Source organism: Lithobates pipiens, unplaced genomic scaffold (assembly GCF_037356315.1).
Source record: "Lithobates pipiens isolate NorthernLeopardFrog02 unplaced genomic scaffold, aLitPip1_a1.2 Scaffold_16, whole genome shotgun sequence".
Lineage (NCBI taxonomy): Eukaryota > Metazoa > Chordata > Amphibia > Anura > Ranidae > Lithobates > Lithobates pipiens.
The window spans coordinates 102005014-102023781 of NW_027507748.1; the positions used below are offsets into that span (position 1 = coordinate 102005014).

General features: G+C 41.5%; 1 protein-coding gene across 2 annotated transcripts in view; it reads left to right on the forward strand.

The window, feature by feature from the left end:
• The window catches only part of EPHA6 (EPH receptor A6), a 1195522-nt gene that overhangs the window by 1167679 nt on the left and 9075 nt on the right, over positions 1-18768 (forward strand). For both annotated transcript variants that reach the window (XM_077480173.1, XM_077480174.1), the window contains exon 15: positions 8489-8682. In XM_077480173.1, coding sequence (XP_077336299.1) covers positions 8489-8682 — 194 coding nt within the window. The remainder of the gene's footprint in view (positions 1-8488; positions 8683-18768) is intronic.

An 18768-nucleotide genomic window follows, 5' to 3' on the forward strand; every position in this document is an offset into this window, starting at 1 on the left:
GTGGCTGACTTGAGCAGCTGGGACTCTACCTTTATATACAGGATTGCGGGACATCGCGCTGGTCATAAGCCCAAACACACATACTGATCATGTGCACAGATGTCGATCCTAGACCTTGCCTACACATCCTCTTTGTCACTGTACACATTAACCTCTTCATGCCTGGAGTACTAACTTGACCTATGTTTTTGCATATGGTCCAGATAGAAGCTCCAGAAGCCCAAAATGACCACCTGTAACCCATAAGACACAGGGGCCCAGGCCACTGATGCATGAAACATGAGGGGGTTCTCTCTCATCGATAGGTAGGGACTCCTTTTCCTCCATCACCACTCACTCCAGAGCTGATCAGGCTTTTACCAGTAAAGCACACAACTCTTCAACCCCCAGGCACTGGCTGTACCTAACTCTTTGCTCTATTTGCTTCCATTTGAACACCACACAGAGGCTTCTTGTTGCAAAAGTAATTTCCTTAATTGTCAGCATAAGCCAACAGTCCAAAAAGTTATTAGCAACTTTTCAAAATGATGGTGAGGTATAACAAGGTGGTACTCACACTCAAATAACAGTCCATAAATGAAGTTTCCCCGAAAACTATGGGTAAAGCTATCCATAGCCCCTCCCTCAAATGGGAGAGCACACCAAGACCCCTCAGTTGTCTTCTCCTTCCCATAGCATCAGACAGTCTCCCTTTGACCCAAGCTTTTCCCACTATATAAAGCACCACACATGACCACTCCAACTGTGGGGAGGAACAACCTTTAAAGGGGAAATCTATCTGCCTACAAGCAAACATTCTGAGTTCTATTAACTTAAGATAAAATTTTCTGATTCATGTATTAGCTGAAAGTGATCGATTCTCTTTAAGATTTTATCTTTGCAATTGTAAGTCAAGAAGGCCAAGGGACTGCAGGTAGCCACTAGATAGAAAATTTACAGATCTGCATATCTAATAAATAAATCAAAATATTGTACAGCAAACTTAGTTTGAATCCTGGCCAGGACACCATATGCATGGAGTTTGCACATTTTCCATGTGCTTACATGATTTCCCTTCAGATACTCAGGTGTCCTCCCACACTCCAAAGACATGCTTGCAGGTTAACTGGCTTCTGTCTAAATTGGCCCTAGTATGTGTCTGGGTCTGAAAATCACAATTGCAGCCTCTGATGGCAGACACAGCTTTGGTAGGCATTACAAAAAAAAGTAAAAGCTAATTTATCTAATGGTACCAGACAAGGGTGTCCTTTATCGCCCCTAATATTTTTGTTAGCAATTGACCCCCTTGCGATATCCATTAAATCTAACCCCAATATCACAGATATTAAAATAGGACAGGTGGACCATAAATTACGCATATTTGCAGATGACATCATCTTAACATTATCCATACCTGGCACCTCACTAAACGAAGTAAGGAATATCCTGGATGCCAGTTTCCTATTATAAAATTAATCCTAACAAATGTGTTGTCTTACCTATGAATATTCCACCAGATCAAGTTGACAACTTGCAACAAAATTCTAGATACAACTGGGATAATCCCTCTATTACATACCTGGAAATCCAACTTTCCTACCCCATCTTCTTAGCCAAAATCAACCAAGATATTCAATGGATAAAAAAAAAAAACTCAGCTATCTTGGATCAAAAAGATAGCAGCATTTAAAATGCAAACACTGCCAAAGATCCTATATTACTTTTGATCCCTCTTGGTCCCATTATCAACAAAACTTTTTACACAAATTAACTAAAAATTAAACAACTTGATCTTGAAGGGAAAAAAACAAGGATTGCTTTATCAATTATGACTATAGCCAAAACCAAAGGAGGCACGAACCTCCCCTGATGTTCCTCTATCTTATTACGCTTCACTTCTGGACCAAATTAAATACTGGTTTATACACTCGAATGATAAATTGTGGCTGAACATTGAACGTGAAATAACTAGAGAAAATTATTTATTTTCATTAGTAATAGCTCACTACCTATTACCAAAAGTAAATATACCCAATTTCCTAAAAATTTAATCTACCTTAGCCTGGAAGTTTGCTTTAACCAAATTACAACCAATAAGTGCCCCAGCCCACATTCCAATACCATTAAGCCCTTGTACACACGGTCGGAGAATCCGTCGGAATGTGTCCTATCGGACCGTGTTGTCGGATAATCCGACTGTGTGTGGTATGCATCGGACTGTTTCCGTCGGAATATCCGTCGGACCAAATTTTCCAACATGTTGGAAATATTTTCCGACCAACTGGTCTGATAGGACATACTCCGATCATGTGTAGAGAATTTCGATCGGACAAAGTGCCACGCATGCTCAGATCAAATTCCTACATCAAAGCTATTGGCTACTAGCCTGAATGTAGTCCCATCGTAACGAAATTACGTCATCACGTTCTGAAAGATCTGATTTTTCGACAACTTTTTCCGACCGTGTGTATGCAACAGTTTCGTTCAAGATCCGACGGACAAAATCCGACAGATTTGGTTGTCGAAATGTTCGACCGTGTGTACAAGGGCTAAGAGTTATTGAATATTGCAAAGCGTAACATCCTGGTCTAAACAGGGAATCAACTTTTACCATCACTTACCTGATGAACATAAAACCAGAATCTCAAATAAGACAACAAATAATTAACACTAAAACGTTTAGTAAGAACTTTAACCCCAAAAGGAATTTGGAATTCCCTTGCGAAATATGGAAATTCTTAACTTCTTATAAAAGCAGAAAGAAGAGAGAACATATCCCATTTCTATAAACTCCTTTTCCACCCCAAACCAAAACTACAAATATGAAAGCTTTTCATGGGAAAACCTTTTCATGAAAACCTTTTCATGGGAAACATGGCAGAAAGCCATATAAAGTAACAGTACAGCAACATCATGTATTGAACATTGGGAAAACTCCCAAAAAATATTAAACCGCTGGTGTTTGACCCCATACAGACTTTCCAAAATATTTCCCTCTTCATCCTCCACGTGCTGGAGATGTAATACCCATACTGGCAATTTAATACATACACTATGGGGATGTAAGGCTCTATCTAGTTTCTGGAAGACAATTTCCTCCTTTATCACATCCCTCACAAGAAACTTAAAGACACTCACACCAGAAATGGCTTTATTAGGTCTAAACCTAGACCTATACCCACTACAGTAAAGGACTATTGTTGCTAATGTCCTAATAACCGCAAGACTCACCATAACTAAACTATGGAAATCTACCTCAGCCCCTAACCTATCAGATGTTATTTTGAGACTAAACTCTCAGGCTCACTATGAATTAATGTTAGCGTACAAAAAGAGCTACATTTCTTAAATTCTGGAATGAATGGATCTCACATGCTAGGGCTACAAAATTTATGAAGAATACTAAGAACTATTAAATTTGTTTCAGATCCATTATCCTCTCCAAGGTACTCTGATTAGTAAGGTAACTTCCAACCATCTTCCTTTTCCTTCCTCTTCTTTCTATTACATTAAGCTATAATCTCTTGTTTACATTGAGTTCCCTTTGGGGTAAACAGGGATTATATAAATGTTTAAACAATTTAAGAGTTTCTAGTTTGAGTATAGTACTTTAAAGCACTTCTTCTTTATTTTGGAATCTTATATAGGTATTTCTGTGACCACTGTTTCAATATGTAACTGGAATATTCTTGTTTTACTTTTGAAAATTCAATAAAAATCTTTAATTGAAAAAAAAAAAGTAGGATTCCAAGGCTTTGAAATGCATCAAACATAGTAATAGGGATAGGAAGGAAAGTCACAAAAGGACTTTTAGATAAGTATCACAATAGAATGGTAAATAAAAATATCCTCGCTGAAAATATATATGTGCTCAGTTAAATAAAAAGAGTACCTAATTAATCTCAGGGAGGTGGCAAACTCATTTCAGGGAGGTGACGATTTGAGCCAGCACAACCCCCCCAATTAAACGCAGCCTGATCAGTGCCAATTAAATGCAGATATACCAGCGCCAATTAAATGCAGCCTGATCAGTGCCAATTAAATGCAGCTATACCAGTACCCATGAAATATAGCCTTACCAGTGCCCATGGAATACAGGCTTACCAGTGCCCATGAAATGCAGCCTGAACACACAAAGCTCTAAAACGGATTTGGATATCAAGGTGGCAACTTTAACAATTTCCTGCCTCCTATTATACACGTCACACTGATTCAGTGTATCATTGGATCAGTGTTCCGTCTATCTAGGAGGCAGGACTCTGTCACAGTCCTCCACCTCACACAGATGGCGACATCATCATATTCACCTGTCACTCAGCCACAGACAGAGGATAATTGGTTCCTATGGACACCATAGACAGTTTATCTTTCAGAAACGTTCACCTCCCAGACACACTGTACACATAATACCACCCAGACCAGACCCACAATGACCCCCATTACACTGAGAACCCTTCCTCTCATCTATTCCTTATACCTACATCTTCCCCTCAACATTAAGACGGATCATATCCTCAGTCTGGCCTGCAGACCCCGCCATGCCGCTGTTCTTCACTTCACACAGCCACCATACTTCTGGCAATACTGCCCTACCAGACACCTGGCCTCCGCTCCTCTCACTGGCTACGGTTGCTGTCACTCAAGGATTATCCCCACCCATTACTCTCCAGCCTCACACTGACTAAGGCAGCTGTCACTCTAGATCTTTTCTCTAGCCACGAATACCCGCGAGTGCAGAGCAGCCCGAGCGGCCGAATGGAGTAAGGTTGCGTGGCCGCTTGGGCTGCTCTGTCTTTCGTCTGTGGCTGAGTTACAGGCCCAGCCGGGAGATCGCGGGTCTCTATGAGCCGGCAGCCAAATGCGGGAGACTCCCTCGACTCGCGGAAGATTTTAGGTGTCTGGATTTAGCCACAGTCATAGCTTTTCTATTAGGTTGTGAATTTTTGCCACATTTTCTGAAAGCACACCAAAGATGCAGAATGCAAGACTTTTGGTGAACTTTCAGAAAATCTGCCAAAAACACTCAACCTTATAGAATAGAAAGCCTAAAACCATGGGTAAAACAAACAAAACCCGTGGATACACCCACACTGCGGTTTTACAGCTTGTTTAATGGATATTTACTGGAGAATATGTTTTTTTCCTAAAAGAATATTTTTGCTACAGCAAGCTATACTTACATTACATGCTGGATATTGAAAATAACAAAGATTGTGTGAAACTTTCACTAAAAAAGACTCCCAATTTAACAGATATGTTCAGCACCTTGCAGTCCACTCAATTACTGAATAACAGGACACCTAGTACTCCAGTTCTACAGATTTTTTAAGTTTTAAAGTTATTTCAGGTTAAAAGGCATTGTTGTTCTCGCTTAGAATCTAAAAAAAATAATGCTCGAAATTCTTGCAGGTGTTATATGCAGCCAGCGTTTGAAATCATTTTTTTTTTTCTATCAGTGAAAAACAAAAGTTCAGGCAAAGTGCATCTATTGCAAAGAACAATTCTAAAAGACTTCTTTTCGATCTGTAAGTGAATGTATAAATTAATGCACACTGTAGGAGTCACCGATTTTCTGAGTGGAAAAAAAAGAACAGCTAATGGATTTCAAACAATGCTGACATAATTGCCTGGGAAAATTGAACAAAGAGTGTGGCAGGCTGTTCACAAACGCCATGTCTCCCAAGAGTAAGCGCTTATCCAAAGGGAATGTCACCGCATTGTTCAGACTGATGGGGGAGAAAGAAAGTGTAACAATTTCTACTCAATTTATTCATCAAAAGCCCTTTTTTGCAGTTAAATCTACAATAAACGCCTCCGGAGAGTGTGGCGCAGCATGAGCAGTAATTATAAAGGGATAATAGAATTACTTGGTAAATGAACTCGGGGGCCATTGGGTTTCACTACTCGGGCCATTGTTACACGTAGATGTTGTGGCATTATTCTCATTAGGCTGCGAAAGGCAAATACTTTGGTAACTTGGTGTGAATTGCTATGATCTTATTTCGAATGTAGAACAGTTAATTGTCTCACCTCTGGGTGCAACACAAATAATATACCAGTGAGATGCATTATACAACGGCAGTCTGGTTAACTTATTTTATAAGGTGCCGCTGTAGTAATCGGATATGTAATGGTTCTGCTTGCGATAAGCTTTCTCTTGTTGCTATTTGAGTGTATATTAAGCACTTATATTAAAGAATGTCATTTGCGTTAATGTTCCATGATCCATTACCAGGTGCAGTGCACCTAGCGGGGCTGGCGGACTCTCCAGAAAGGTCAAATGACATGGACTTTCACTGTATTTTCCCCTTTAAGCACAAGAGACACCATCTTGTTTGCAATGTTGAAATGTGCTCTGTAACCTTCACCTAACACACAGACACAACTTCTGCTGGAAGCTGTAACTATCTTTATTCCCCCTCCTTCTCAAAGTGTTACTTTTTCAATTGTTCTATTTGCTAGCTTTTAATAACATATTTCTATTTGTTAGTTGTTAAATAACATCTCACACCACCTCATGTAATAAATACATTTTGTCAGAACTGACATTTTTAACACAGTGATTGCATCCTATGAATCTGTTCCGGCAATAGCAGAGTTAACTTTTATTTTCACAACCAGAAATTTCTATAACAATTGGCGAGTCAGATATCAGGATTTGGAGAATCTCCAGAAGGAACTGTGCTTTGATCGGGACCATCAGGAAAGCAGACCTTTAAATGCAAAAGAAGGGATCCATGGTATTAGGCTGGTGATGAATAAATATTCACTGCAGTGAACTACCAACATGTACACATTATTTTGAACTGAAAATCTAGCTTCAGAAGGGAGGATGTCTCCTGAGGAATGAGGGGCATCTGTTGTCTATAGAGCTAGGACTTACCGCAGAAAGCACTCATTATTACCTACTAGGGCAAGGGTGCTCAACTTGCGGCCTGAGTTTGGGGTTGAGGGCCACATCAAAGGGCTCCAAGGGCCACATGTGGACATGTGGCCCTCAACCCCAAACCAGGGAAGCACACTTCTATTTTATCTTACGGGCTTGCTGTGCTCTCTGAAACTGCACCACACCCGGAAGATATAATAGGAGTCTATGGCAAAGCACAGCCAACTCGCAGGCATTTGTAAACCCCAACACATCATTGTGAGAGCAGTCTTACAAGGGGCTTGGCATAGTAAGGGCTCGTTTACACTCTTGGACCGGGGAGAGATAAAACCACATTGTTGAGCCGTGTTTCTACCACACCCTCCCAACCATTGGTGTAGTGTGAGGGGTTGCAATGGTGACCCCACCACATGTTCCAGAGACCTCCCTGTCACACGCTCTTTAACACCTAGACAAGGGGGGCTGTGAGGGCATATACAGGAATCAGTCCTCTCCATTTTCCTCCTGCAACCGCTGAAAGACAGATTCTCCTCCTCTCCCAAACACCTGCAGGAGCTACAGGAAGAAAGTGTTCATTATTCTATTAAAAATAAAAATTCTAAATTCTGAACCATTTAATTTCATTGTGGCCCTTGAGCGGTTACCAAATCATGTTAGTGGCCCTCTCTCTTTTAAAGGTTGAGCATCCCTGTATTAAGGGAACCCTTAAATAGCATAAACCCTCATGTGATAACTGTGATGAGATATCAGACCGCAACAATATCTATAAACAGTGGTTCACACATAGACATGGAGGGTATGATCAAACAATTAATTTCAAGCCAGAACTTAACTGTACGTGAGCACCACAAATGCTATTTAATTTACTTGTAATATTCAAAGCAAACTCCCGCTTCCATCCATGTCTTCATGATTTATTTTGCTGAGAAATCACTTTGAAAAACACCCCCAAGCATCTCTTGCTGCAGCCATCTTGAGTAAGGGCAGATGATTCATGTAATATTTACTTCCTGGAATCCATCTGCTCTTAGCTCTGGCATTCAGGCAGGAGGTTGTGCATAGCCTAGGCGAAAAAACATGCAGGAACTGAAGAAATGTAAATAAAAAAGTTTAAAACAAGTAAATGTTATATGATTTCCTATCTATTTACTAATGTTAGCATAAAAGGAATTACATAAAGTTCATGCTGACTGAGAGAGCTTTGTTCTGCTTTATATAAATGTGATATGTCTGAAAGAAAACAAACCTCGAGTCTCTAAGAAGAAGATCATAGTCCAGATATTTTTTTAGAGCAGAGAAGTTAAACATTTCAGTGGTTAAAATTAAAACACACTTCCATTTTCCTTTAGGACTTGTGCCTATGCATGTTCTGTTTCCCCTTCTTCCCTACTCTTCCCCAGAACAATTCTCCATTTGGAGATGGGTGGAAGGGAATATACAGAGGGAAGCTTCCCTCAAAGACCTGTTATTCACTACCAAATAACTGTTTATAATGAAAAACCCACTCTATCATTCTAACTTACTCTTATATTAAACATCATGTATGTTGTATGCTGTATATGCGATCCTGAAGTTTATATGTGCATATGTAATATAATGTTTTTTATGTTATTCTTTGTTTAGGTCATTCTGTCTATCGAGGAAGGCTATCGTCTCCCTGCTCCAATGGGCTGTCCAGTGTCTCTGCATCAGTTGATGCTCCATTGTTGGCAGAAAGAAAGGAATCACCGACCCAAGTTTTCAGATATTGTGAGCTTCCTAGACAAGCTCATTCGCAACCCCAGCGCCCTAAACATACTAGTCGAGGATATTCTGGGGTAAGCTAGATGATGAAATGATATTCTGAAAATGCATGTCAACCAACAAAGAAAAATTCCCAGCTCACTTACCAACCAGCCTGCAACAAACTGCCCTGTCTAACAGTTCACGTAAAACCGGAGGTTTAGTTTGCACACATTTGCAAATACATGTGTAAGCTGCAGAGCCACTTCATGGCACTTTAGGTACTGCAGCCATAACTCTATAAATTTTGAAGGTGCAAGGATTGTTTTTTATTTTTTGCTTTGCTGATGTCCATAGAGTTTGTATATATGAAGCGTTGGATGGGGTTGTGTGCGTGTATGGAAGGCTGAGGCTCAGTAGACAGTTGAGAGTTGGGTTTTCTACCTAAATGCAATGTATTATGTATGCCCCCAGTTCTGCAGGGCGCCCATAGTTCCATCTAGCGAAGAATATAAGGAAAGAAAACTTTAAGAAACCATTTATACATTTTAAGGGTCAAGCAGGCCCAGATCAGAACCAAACAATGCAAAGATAATTTTTTTCAGATATCAGATCATAATATACTGTACTCCAGGGCCGGATCTAGGGGACATTATGTCCCCCAGATTTCAGTCATGCTCCCCCTGGCTGCTACTGTACTCAGCGAACCAAGACCCTCCTTCCTGCACTGCCACACAGGTCTCCCATGAGTCCTCCCATGAACAGCTGGCACTGCATACTTCTCCAGAGCCCCAGCACAAAGCTGGCTGCTGCAGCTGCACTATAGTTCCTGGTTCAGACTCCCCTTTAGATGTGGAATACTGCTCCACTCATCAGTTTTGTCTGTTCAGGGAGGAGGGGTACCGCTAAATGTCCTGCCAACAGTGCCAGTATCTGCTATGGATGCCAAGAACCAACAGTGTCCATCACATGGTGACATAGAGAGATGCAAGAGGAGGAAATGGACAGGACTGGGGTCATTCCAAGCTGCATTTTGGAGAGAACAAAATATAAGAAGGGAGGGGGCTGGATTTTAGAGTGAGAAGAAATGAGGGGGCTGGACTTTGGAGCACCAAAAAGAAAAATAGGGGGGGGTGATGGCTAGACTTTGTAGAGAAAAGAAATGAGGGGGGGGTGAAGAAAAATGGGGTCTGGATTTTAGAAACAATGAAAAACTGAGGGGCTAGACTTTGGAGAGACAGAAAAAGTCTGTGCACATATGCTAATGTGCTTAGTTTGGCTAATGTTTACCTAGTTCATTGTCTTTGTCCAATTACATTAGCAGTTTGTTATGGAGCATCCCCTAAAATGGATAGGCTAGGACCGGCCCTAATATACTCAATTGGTTATATAACTGCATGATACACTATATTGTCAAAAGTATTGGGACACCTGCCTTCACACGCACATAAACTTTAATGGCATCGCAGTCTTAGTCCGTAGGGTTCAATACTGAGTTGGCCCACCCACCAACTCTTCTGGGAAAGCTGTCCACAAGGTTTAGGTGCGTTTCTTTGGGAATCTTTTACTATTCTTCCAGAAGCACATTTGTGAGGTCAGGCACTGGTGCTGGATGAGAAGGCCTGGTTCAGTCTCTGCTCTAAATTCATCCCAAAGGTGTTCTATCCAGTTGAGGTCAGGATTCTTTGCAGGCCAGTCAAGTTCTTCCACCCCAAACTCACTCATCCACGTCTTTATGGACCTTGCTTTGTGCACTGGTCCAAATCATTTGGTGGAGGGAGGGGGAATTAGGGAGTGGGGTTGTCTTTCAAGGGTTGGGCTTGGCCCCTTAGTTCCAGTGAAGGGAACTCTTAAGAGATCAGCATACATTTTGGACAATTTCATGCCCCCAGCTTTGTGGGAACAGTTTGGGGATGGCCCCTTCCAACATGACTGCACACCAGTGCACAAACAAGGTCCTGATCTCAACCTGATAGAACCTTTGGGATGAATAAGAGCAGAGAATGTGAGACAGGCCTTCTCGTCCAACATCAGTGCCTGACATCACAAATGCGCTTCTGGAAGAATGTTCAAACATTCCCATAGACACATTCCTAAACCTTGTGGACTTCCTTTCCAGAAGAGTTGACGCTGTAAGGCCGCGTACACACGCGGGGACTGTTCGCCCAACTTCGTCCGTCAAACAGTTTCAGCAAACAGTCCGCTCAAAATTAGCATGGACGGACATGGCCACACACGACGAACGAACAGTTTGCTGAAACAAAGTTTCAGCGGACAGTTTTTCGGAATTTCCGAAAAACCTTGTTCAGCGGACTGTTCGCTGAAACTGTCCGCTGAAAGCCCACACACGAGCGGACTGTCCGCCAAAACACTGTTCAGCGGACAAAGTTGGGCGAACAGTCCCCGCGTGTGTACGCGGCCTTAACGTTGCAAATGGTTGCCCAACTCAATATTGAACCCTACACACTAAGACTGGGATGCCATTAAAGTTGATGTGCAAGGCAGGCGTTCCAATACTTTTGACAATATAATGTATATGTGATCAATAGTTTCCATTTAAATTCAGCCTTCTAGTCACATTGGGGATAGCTTCACTAGGTATGCAGGGTGTCACATACACACCATGATGCCATCTTTGTACAGCTACCTTAACCAACCTGGCTGCTTGATATTTGAGCAGACATGTGATGTGTCAGCCTTTATAGTAGGCATTTTACCACAAGTGACCCAATTAACAAAAGATTGCTCTTTTTGCTCTTTAATTTGTTCTTGTACCTGAGGTTTATGAAGCAATATTTCAGCCAAATCCATAAAAAGGTTCCATAAGTGCAGTTCTTTTGAATTTCTTTTGATATTTTTTTCAGTTCAGAATGAAAAGAAGCAATTGAGAAAAACAGAATATTCTTGACTGTATTCAATGGTGTAGAAAATAATTTTTATTTTCACTTTGATCCTTTCATTTATCTAGTTCAAAATATTTTAAAGTCAACTGAATAGTAATTCAATGCAATTTTCAATGCCATTAACTTAATCTTATGATTTTTTTTTGTCAAAATTTTGATTTCATGTATTAATATTGTGTGTGGCTGAAGAGAAATGAAGAATAAGTAAAAAAAAGAATTAACTGGACAGAAACAAAACAAAAAACTTAAGTGGAAATGCATTATCATAGTGTATTTAAAGCCCAATTGTTATTATTTGTTGTTCTAGATAGAATAGGAAGGGGTTCGTTTTTTATCTCTATGTCTCAGCTGGGGAGATTTAACTTCTTTAGTAGTCCTGCTAACCACTGAAAGCGGTGGGGTATTCAAAATTTTAAAATTGCCACCAGGATTAAAAGGGAACTCGTTCAATGAGACTTTTTCAGATGACATCTTTTCTAAAGTCGGCCATGGCTAGTTCAATGGATCAACTTGGGTACAGTCAGCCTGCCCATAGATGGTTAAAATCTTGGCTGGTTCAGCAGGGACCAGCCAAGATGTGAACCATCTATGGGCAGGCTGACTGTACCCAAGTCGTTCCATCCATTAACTTGGGTACAACCAGCATGTTGGATATTTACATGCAATTATTGCCAGTGCCTACAGCTGCTAGCAATAACCCCTGTGTTCTCCGGTAGGGCCCCCTAGGAGAGAGGGATTCCCCCATCATTTATGGCCGGCTTAAGGGAGGATTTCCTTGCTTCCTTTCTGTCCTGTTGCGTCTTATAACAGAAAGGCTTATTTCACACACAGGCATCCGATTGTGGTAAAACAGACAGTTGATCTGCGTTTTTACAGCCCCAGTCCCCCCAAGCAGACATGGTGTCACTCAGACAAGTTACACATTGTCACATATGTGCCAATTTCAACACTCCACCTGACAAGCTCTCCCATGTGAGTGAATAGAGCTACACCACAATTAAAACACAAATGTTTGGGTTGTAGTTGAAGCACTACCCTACAATGCCAAATTTCTGTTTGGCAATAAAAGAAAAAAAAGTACCAGTAGGCAATAGCATCCCAGTCTTCAGCTTTCCCCATCTTCTAAAAAGCGATCCACTGCAGATCACTTCTCAGGGGATGGTAGACAATGTCACAAGTGTGAAAGGAGCCAAAGTGAAGGAAACTCTCCCCCATATGAGAGTCAGAAAGCAAAAAAAAAAACTTGTAAGGAGTTTAATCATTCCTACTCTATCCAAAACTAAAATATTTTGGTTTTAGATGTAGTATAACCCTCCGGAAGATTTACCCCCCTTTCTGACCAAGCCATTTTTTGCAATACGGCACTGCTTTACTTTAACTGACAGCCATGCTGTACCAAAATAAAATGTACGTCCTTTTTTTCCCACAAATAGAGATTTCTTTTGATGATATTTGATCACCTCTGCGGTTTTTATTTTTTGTGCGATATAAACAAAAAAACACCAACAATTTTGAAAAAGAACAATATTTTTTACTTTCTGCTATACAACCTATGCAATACAAAAATGTAAAAAATCTAATTTCTTCATCAGTTTAGGCCAAAATTTATTCTGCTACAGGTTTTTGGTCAAAAAAATCCCAATAAGAGTATATTGATTTGTTTACGCAAAAGTTATAGTTTCTGCAAACTATTTAATATCGTTATGGGATTTTTATTTATTTTTTACTATTAAAAAATACGGCGAGCAGCGACTTATAGCAACTTATATTGCGGCAGACAATCGGATACCTGACTGACGCTTTTTTAACACTTTTTTGGGAACCAGTGACACCAATACATTGATCTGTTCTAAAAATATGCACTGTCACTGTACTAATGACACTGGCTGGGAAGGGGATAACATCAGAGGCAATCAAAAGGTTAAATGTGTGCCTGAGCAGTGTTTTACTACTTGTGGGGGAGGTACTTGTACTAGTGGAAGGCAAAGACCTGTGTTCCTGCTTTGCAAGTGTTTCGTCAGATTAGACGACCCGTCAGATTTTGTAATGGAAGTGACGTTCCGTGGCGACCATCTTTCTACATCCCGCACTTGTCCACAGTAAGGATACAGTCCGAAGGTGGCAAGCGGACATCTTGCTACACCCACCGGTGTCATGCAATTCATACTTATTTTTACCAGTAAACTGAGCTTATATAGTGAAATACAGTATTTAAAAATCCTTCTGACTGTTAAGATGTTGAATTTTAAAAGCAGTGGCAAGCCTGCTGATCTCACAGGTTTGTTAATGTGTCAGAACACCGCTGCTTTGAAAAATCAACATCAAAACAGTCTGACGGATTTCAAAATACTGAATTTCATTATATACCGTATATACTCGAGTATAAGCCGAGATTTTCAGCCTCTTTTTTGAGGCTGAAAGTGCCCCCTCGGCTTATACTCGAGTCACCGCTGTCTGACTGCTCGATCAGCGTATCGAGCAGACAGACGGCGGACATTAAAATTCAAAAGCCGCGCCTCCTTCTCCGCCTCCGCCTGTGATAGGCGGAACACTGAATTTCCCAGCAGTCAGTGTTCCGCCTATCACGGACATCCGCTCATTCTCATACTACGGACGAGTATGAGAGGATGTCCGTGATAGGCGGAACACAGGCTGCTGGGAAATTGAGTGTTCCGCCTATCACAGGCGGAGGCGGAATTTTGAATTGTAGAATGGCCGCCGAGAAGAGCGGCGATCCATCGGCACGGCACGGGACGGAGGAGGCACGGGACGGAGGAGGCACGGCACGGGACGGAGGAGGCACGGCACGGGACGGAGGAGGCACGGGACAGAGGAGGCACGGCACGGGACGGAGGAGGCTCGGGACGACGGCGGCTCGGGACGGAGGCTTGGGACACAGGTAGGCTGGACACACACACAAGGCTGCACGGACACACACACACACACACACACACACACACACACACACACACACACACACACACACACACAGGGATGGATGGATGGATGGATGGATACACACACACACACACACACACACACACACACACACACAGGGATGGATGGATGGATGGATGGATACACACACACACACACACACACACAGGGATGGATGGATGGATGGATACACACACACACACACACACACACACAGGGATGGATGGATGGATGAATACACACACACACACACACACACACACACACACACACACACACAGGGATGGATGGATACACACACAGGGATGGATGGATGGATGGACACACACACAGGGATGGATGGACGGGGACACACACAGGGATGGACGGACACACAGGGATGGACAGCCATGTCTCACCCTCGGCTTATACACGAGTCAATAAGTTTTCCAGTTTTTTGGGGGTAAATTGGGGGCCTCGGCTTATATTCGGGTCGGCCTATACTCGAGTATATACGGTAAGCTGAGTTTATTGTTAAATATAAGTGTAAAATGCAAAACTCCAGTGGGTGTAACAAGATGTCAGCTTGCCGCCTTCTCATTATTACATACCTCCCAACATTCTGAGATGGGAATGAGGGACACCTACTAGCAAATGTATGTAGGCAGAGGACACGCCCCCTGCCCCACCCCCTTAAAGGAGAATTAACCAAAAAAAGTATATTAAATCCACAAGGGCTTTATTTTACGACTACTATTCCTTTATATTGGCTTTTAAAATGTACAAATGCAGCAATTTAGAAATTGGATGAAAGGTTTAGCACTGAGAAACACTTTTTGAAAGATAAAAAGTGCATTTTATATACAGCTTTATAGATCAGACCAAAATGAGGGACAAATGAGGGGGAAAGAGGGACTTTGCTCCAAATTAGGGACAGTCCCTCGAAATCAGGGACAGTTGGGAGCTATCATATTGTGGATGAGTGCGGGGTGTAGCCAGGAATGTCACTTCCATTACAAAATCTGACAGGTCGCCTAATCTGACGAAACACTGGAACACAGGATCAATGCTTTCCATACTGACAGAAAGGCAATCTGCCTTGTTTATATAGGCCAACTGCTGTTCTGCCTGTGTAACAAACGATCGATGGGTGCTGGCGAACATCGGCCCCCCGGTTAAGCAAACAATGCAAATAGCAATTGTAATGTGTAGCACCTAATAACAACCAATTTAATTTCATATTGCTACAGCATTCCAGTAGTATGCCCTGGTAGTTATTAGAAACTCCACTATAAGGAGATTTACTGAAACTGGTACACATCGAACCTGGGGCAGCTGTTCATAGTGACCAATCGGCTTCTAACTTCAGCTTGGCAATTAAGCTTTGAAAATAAAACCTGGAAGCTGATTGGTTATGCATATCATTAGGGCTTTTAGCCTTGTCTTATGAAGCCAGCACAGTCCAGCCTGGTTAAACAAATTGTCCTCCCGATGAGATGCTCATACATTCATTTTAGACTGGGTGTAAACGAAGGGTTGATGATTCTGTAATTTAATACCATGAATGATGTGTAAACTAAAGGGCAGTGGAATGCAGACCATAGGATCAAGATCATTAAATTCAAACTACTATGACCTATGTACGGAGAAGTAAGTCAATGTATAGAAGAATGCAACCTTCACGGTTATAGCTGCTATTAATCTACATGCATGGAGCCAGCTGATGATTAAGAGGAGGCGAGGTGCACAATGGCTTAACGTGCCCTCTGTTCGGCAACAGCGTTATTTATTCAAGTCCTAAACTGGTCATTGGAGTAGTATAATGTGGCTGGGCTTTTTGTTCATTTACAGCACGCTGTTATCCTGAAAGATCTCTTAATCATGGTAATTACAGCTATCTGTTACACTAACACAGTCCATTCAGGTATGAGCAGTGTCCATTATAAATGGCGATCACACCTGTCTGCATAACAGGACTCTAATTTTCTTCTGACAAATTGCAGCAACTCTCTTATTAATTGGGGTCATTCTATGAATATATCATCAGCTCATCCCTCTATCCTCATTGTTCTGTATCCATGCCTACCAGCAACAAAAAAGGAATAGCCATGGTGTTAAACAAAAAACAATAATAATTAGGCTCCCAAAGATGCTCTGGATGGGGAGAAAATCATTTTTAGTCAGTTCTTTTCTCTCCGCTTCTTAAAGCGGAGTTTGGCCCAAAAGTGGAACTTCCACTTATCTGTCTCTTCCCCCCCCCGCCTCCACCCCAGCCCCCCCCCCCCCCCCCCTGGAGCCACATTTGACAACTTTCAGGGGCGAGGGAGGAACAGGTATCTGTTTTTGACAGGTAACCTTTCCCACTTCCCTTACAAGGAATGGCAGCAGCAGCACATGGAAGCCGATCCAAAAATCATTGAGGGAACCCTGGGCAGGTTAGACTCCTAATATTAAAAGTCAGCAGCTACAGTTTTTAAAAGTCAGCAGCTACACCTTTTTAAGCCATGGCATACTATTTTCAGGGCCATCTTTAATATTTATTGGACCCTGGGCAAACCTTTACCACCATCAAATACACTTATCAACTATTTGCGGGCAACACAAACTGAAGGGGTAGCTGCTTTGGGCCCCACAACAATGACTGGGCCCCTTTTGCCCTGCATTAAAGATGGCCTTGACCATTTGTACACAGGCAATGTAAGGCAAGCCATACATGATTCAGTGGGTTGAAGGGAAAAAAAACTGATTCCTCCATTCACACATTCAATTACCCTGCTCATACATCCACTGATGGAATGTATAACCTTTTACATGGCTTATTAAGATATACATGAAAAAATTGTAAAGTAAAAAATGTTAACTATGCATGTTATTGTCTGAAAAAACAGTTTTTGTGTATAATATGTATGTATTAGGGGGCAGCCATATTTGCTCATTACATATTCAGGCTCTGCTTCCTGCTACACGGCCGCTCCTTCTCATCTACAGGTCAGATAACTCAGTAAAAGGATTGCATTCCCTGCATGGCTGATGTTTTATCTCCACAGTTAATAAGCAGGAAAGTCGATTCAAATACAAAGCTCTGTCTAGTGGTGAATCTGAAAATCTGTATACTTAATACAATACCAAAAATAAGTGAGCGCATTTAAAGTTTCATCAAACATTTATTTTTACATTAATAATGTAAAACAACTCTTCATTTGTACAGTATTCTTCCTCCTTCCCCCTTAACATTTAATTTATGCACTGATTTAGAGTGGTTGTAAACCCTTCCATATACCCAGTGAAGAGACTAGACTCAGGTGAGATTAAACAAGTCCTCCTCCATAAGTTATACCTGTTTATCTGCGGCCATGCAAAATGCAGATATTACACAGCTTGTCTGTGCTTTCGGAAAGCTGGGGGCAGCTAGGGGCAGGGAGCTGAAGTTACACTCTGCAGAGCTCAGTGAGGAGAGCTCCAAGAGCTGATTGGAGGGAGGAGACACACCCCCCTTCTCACAGCACACAGGAACAGAGCTAAGGCTGTCAATCAAAGACTGTGTGCTGGAGAGAGCTCTCTCCCTCCCAGTAATATAAAAACATAAATAAAACAGAATGTTTTGCTTACATGATTGGATGATTGATATAAGCAGAGCTTCATCTTTTTTACTAAGCTCAGTGACCATTCAGTTTGCAAATCTGAAATTGAAAATCTGTGCTGTTTTAGTAACTCAATCCTGAGTCTACGTTAAAGTGTTACTAAACCCACAACAGCCTCATAGGACAATCAGGGGAGAATGAAAACTCCTCCTACAGGCTTTAACCAGACACTGATAGAAGTCACAAGACTGTTCTAACTGCTGATGAGAAAAGGTATTTAGCAGTTTATATTTACTAAAATAATTTAATTTCCATGCTCTAACACTCCCCTCCCCCCAGATTAACAATGCTGCTGTCCAAAGGTGACCAAGTGCTCCTTATTTCAGAGTAGAGGAACTTCAATACAGGACGCTTGTAACTAGCCAGATCACCAAGTAAAAACAGGGGGGAAAAGACTAAAAAAAATAAAACAAATGCAGCCACAGCATCTAATGATTGATAAGCTGCAATGTATTTCATTTTTGGTTTTGGGTTTAATATCGCTTTATTGTTATAATGCAAAGTACAGACACTAATTTTTATATGGCTATACCATTTACAAATACTCTAAACTATTATGATGAGTTTACCCCAAAAAACAGATCTAGCCATCAATTGAAAGTAAGCCATGGGGCTATATCATAAACATGGATAGAAGAACCTTTTCAGCCAATCATAGATCTGGATGACAGTTGGAAAGTCCGTGGAGCAGGACCGCACTGTTCCCTTTGATGGAGTTGTC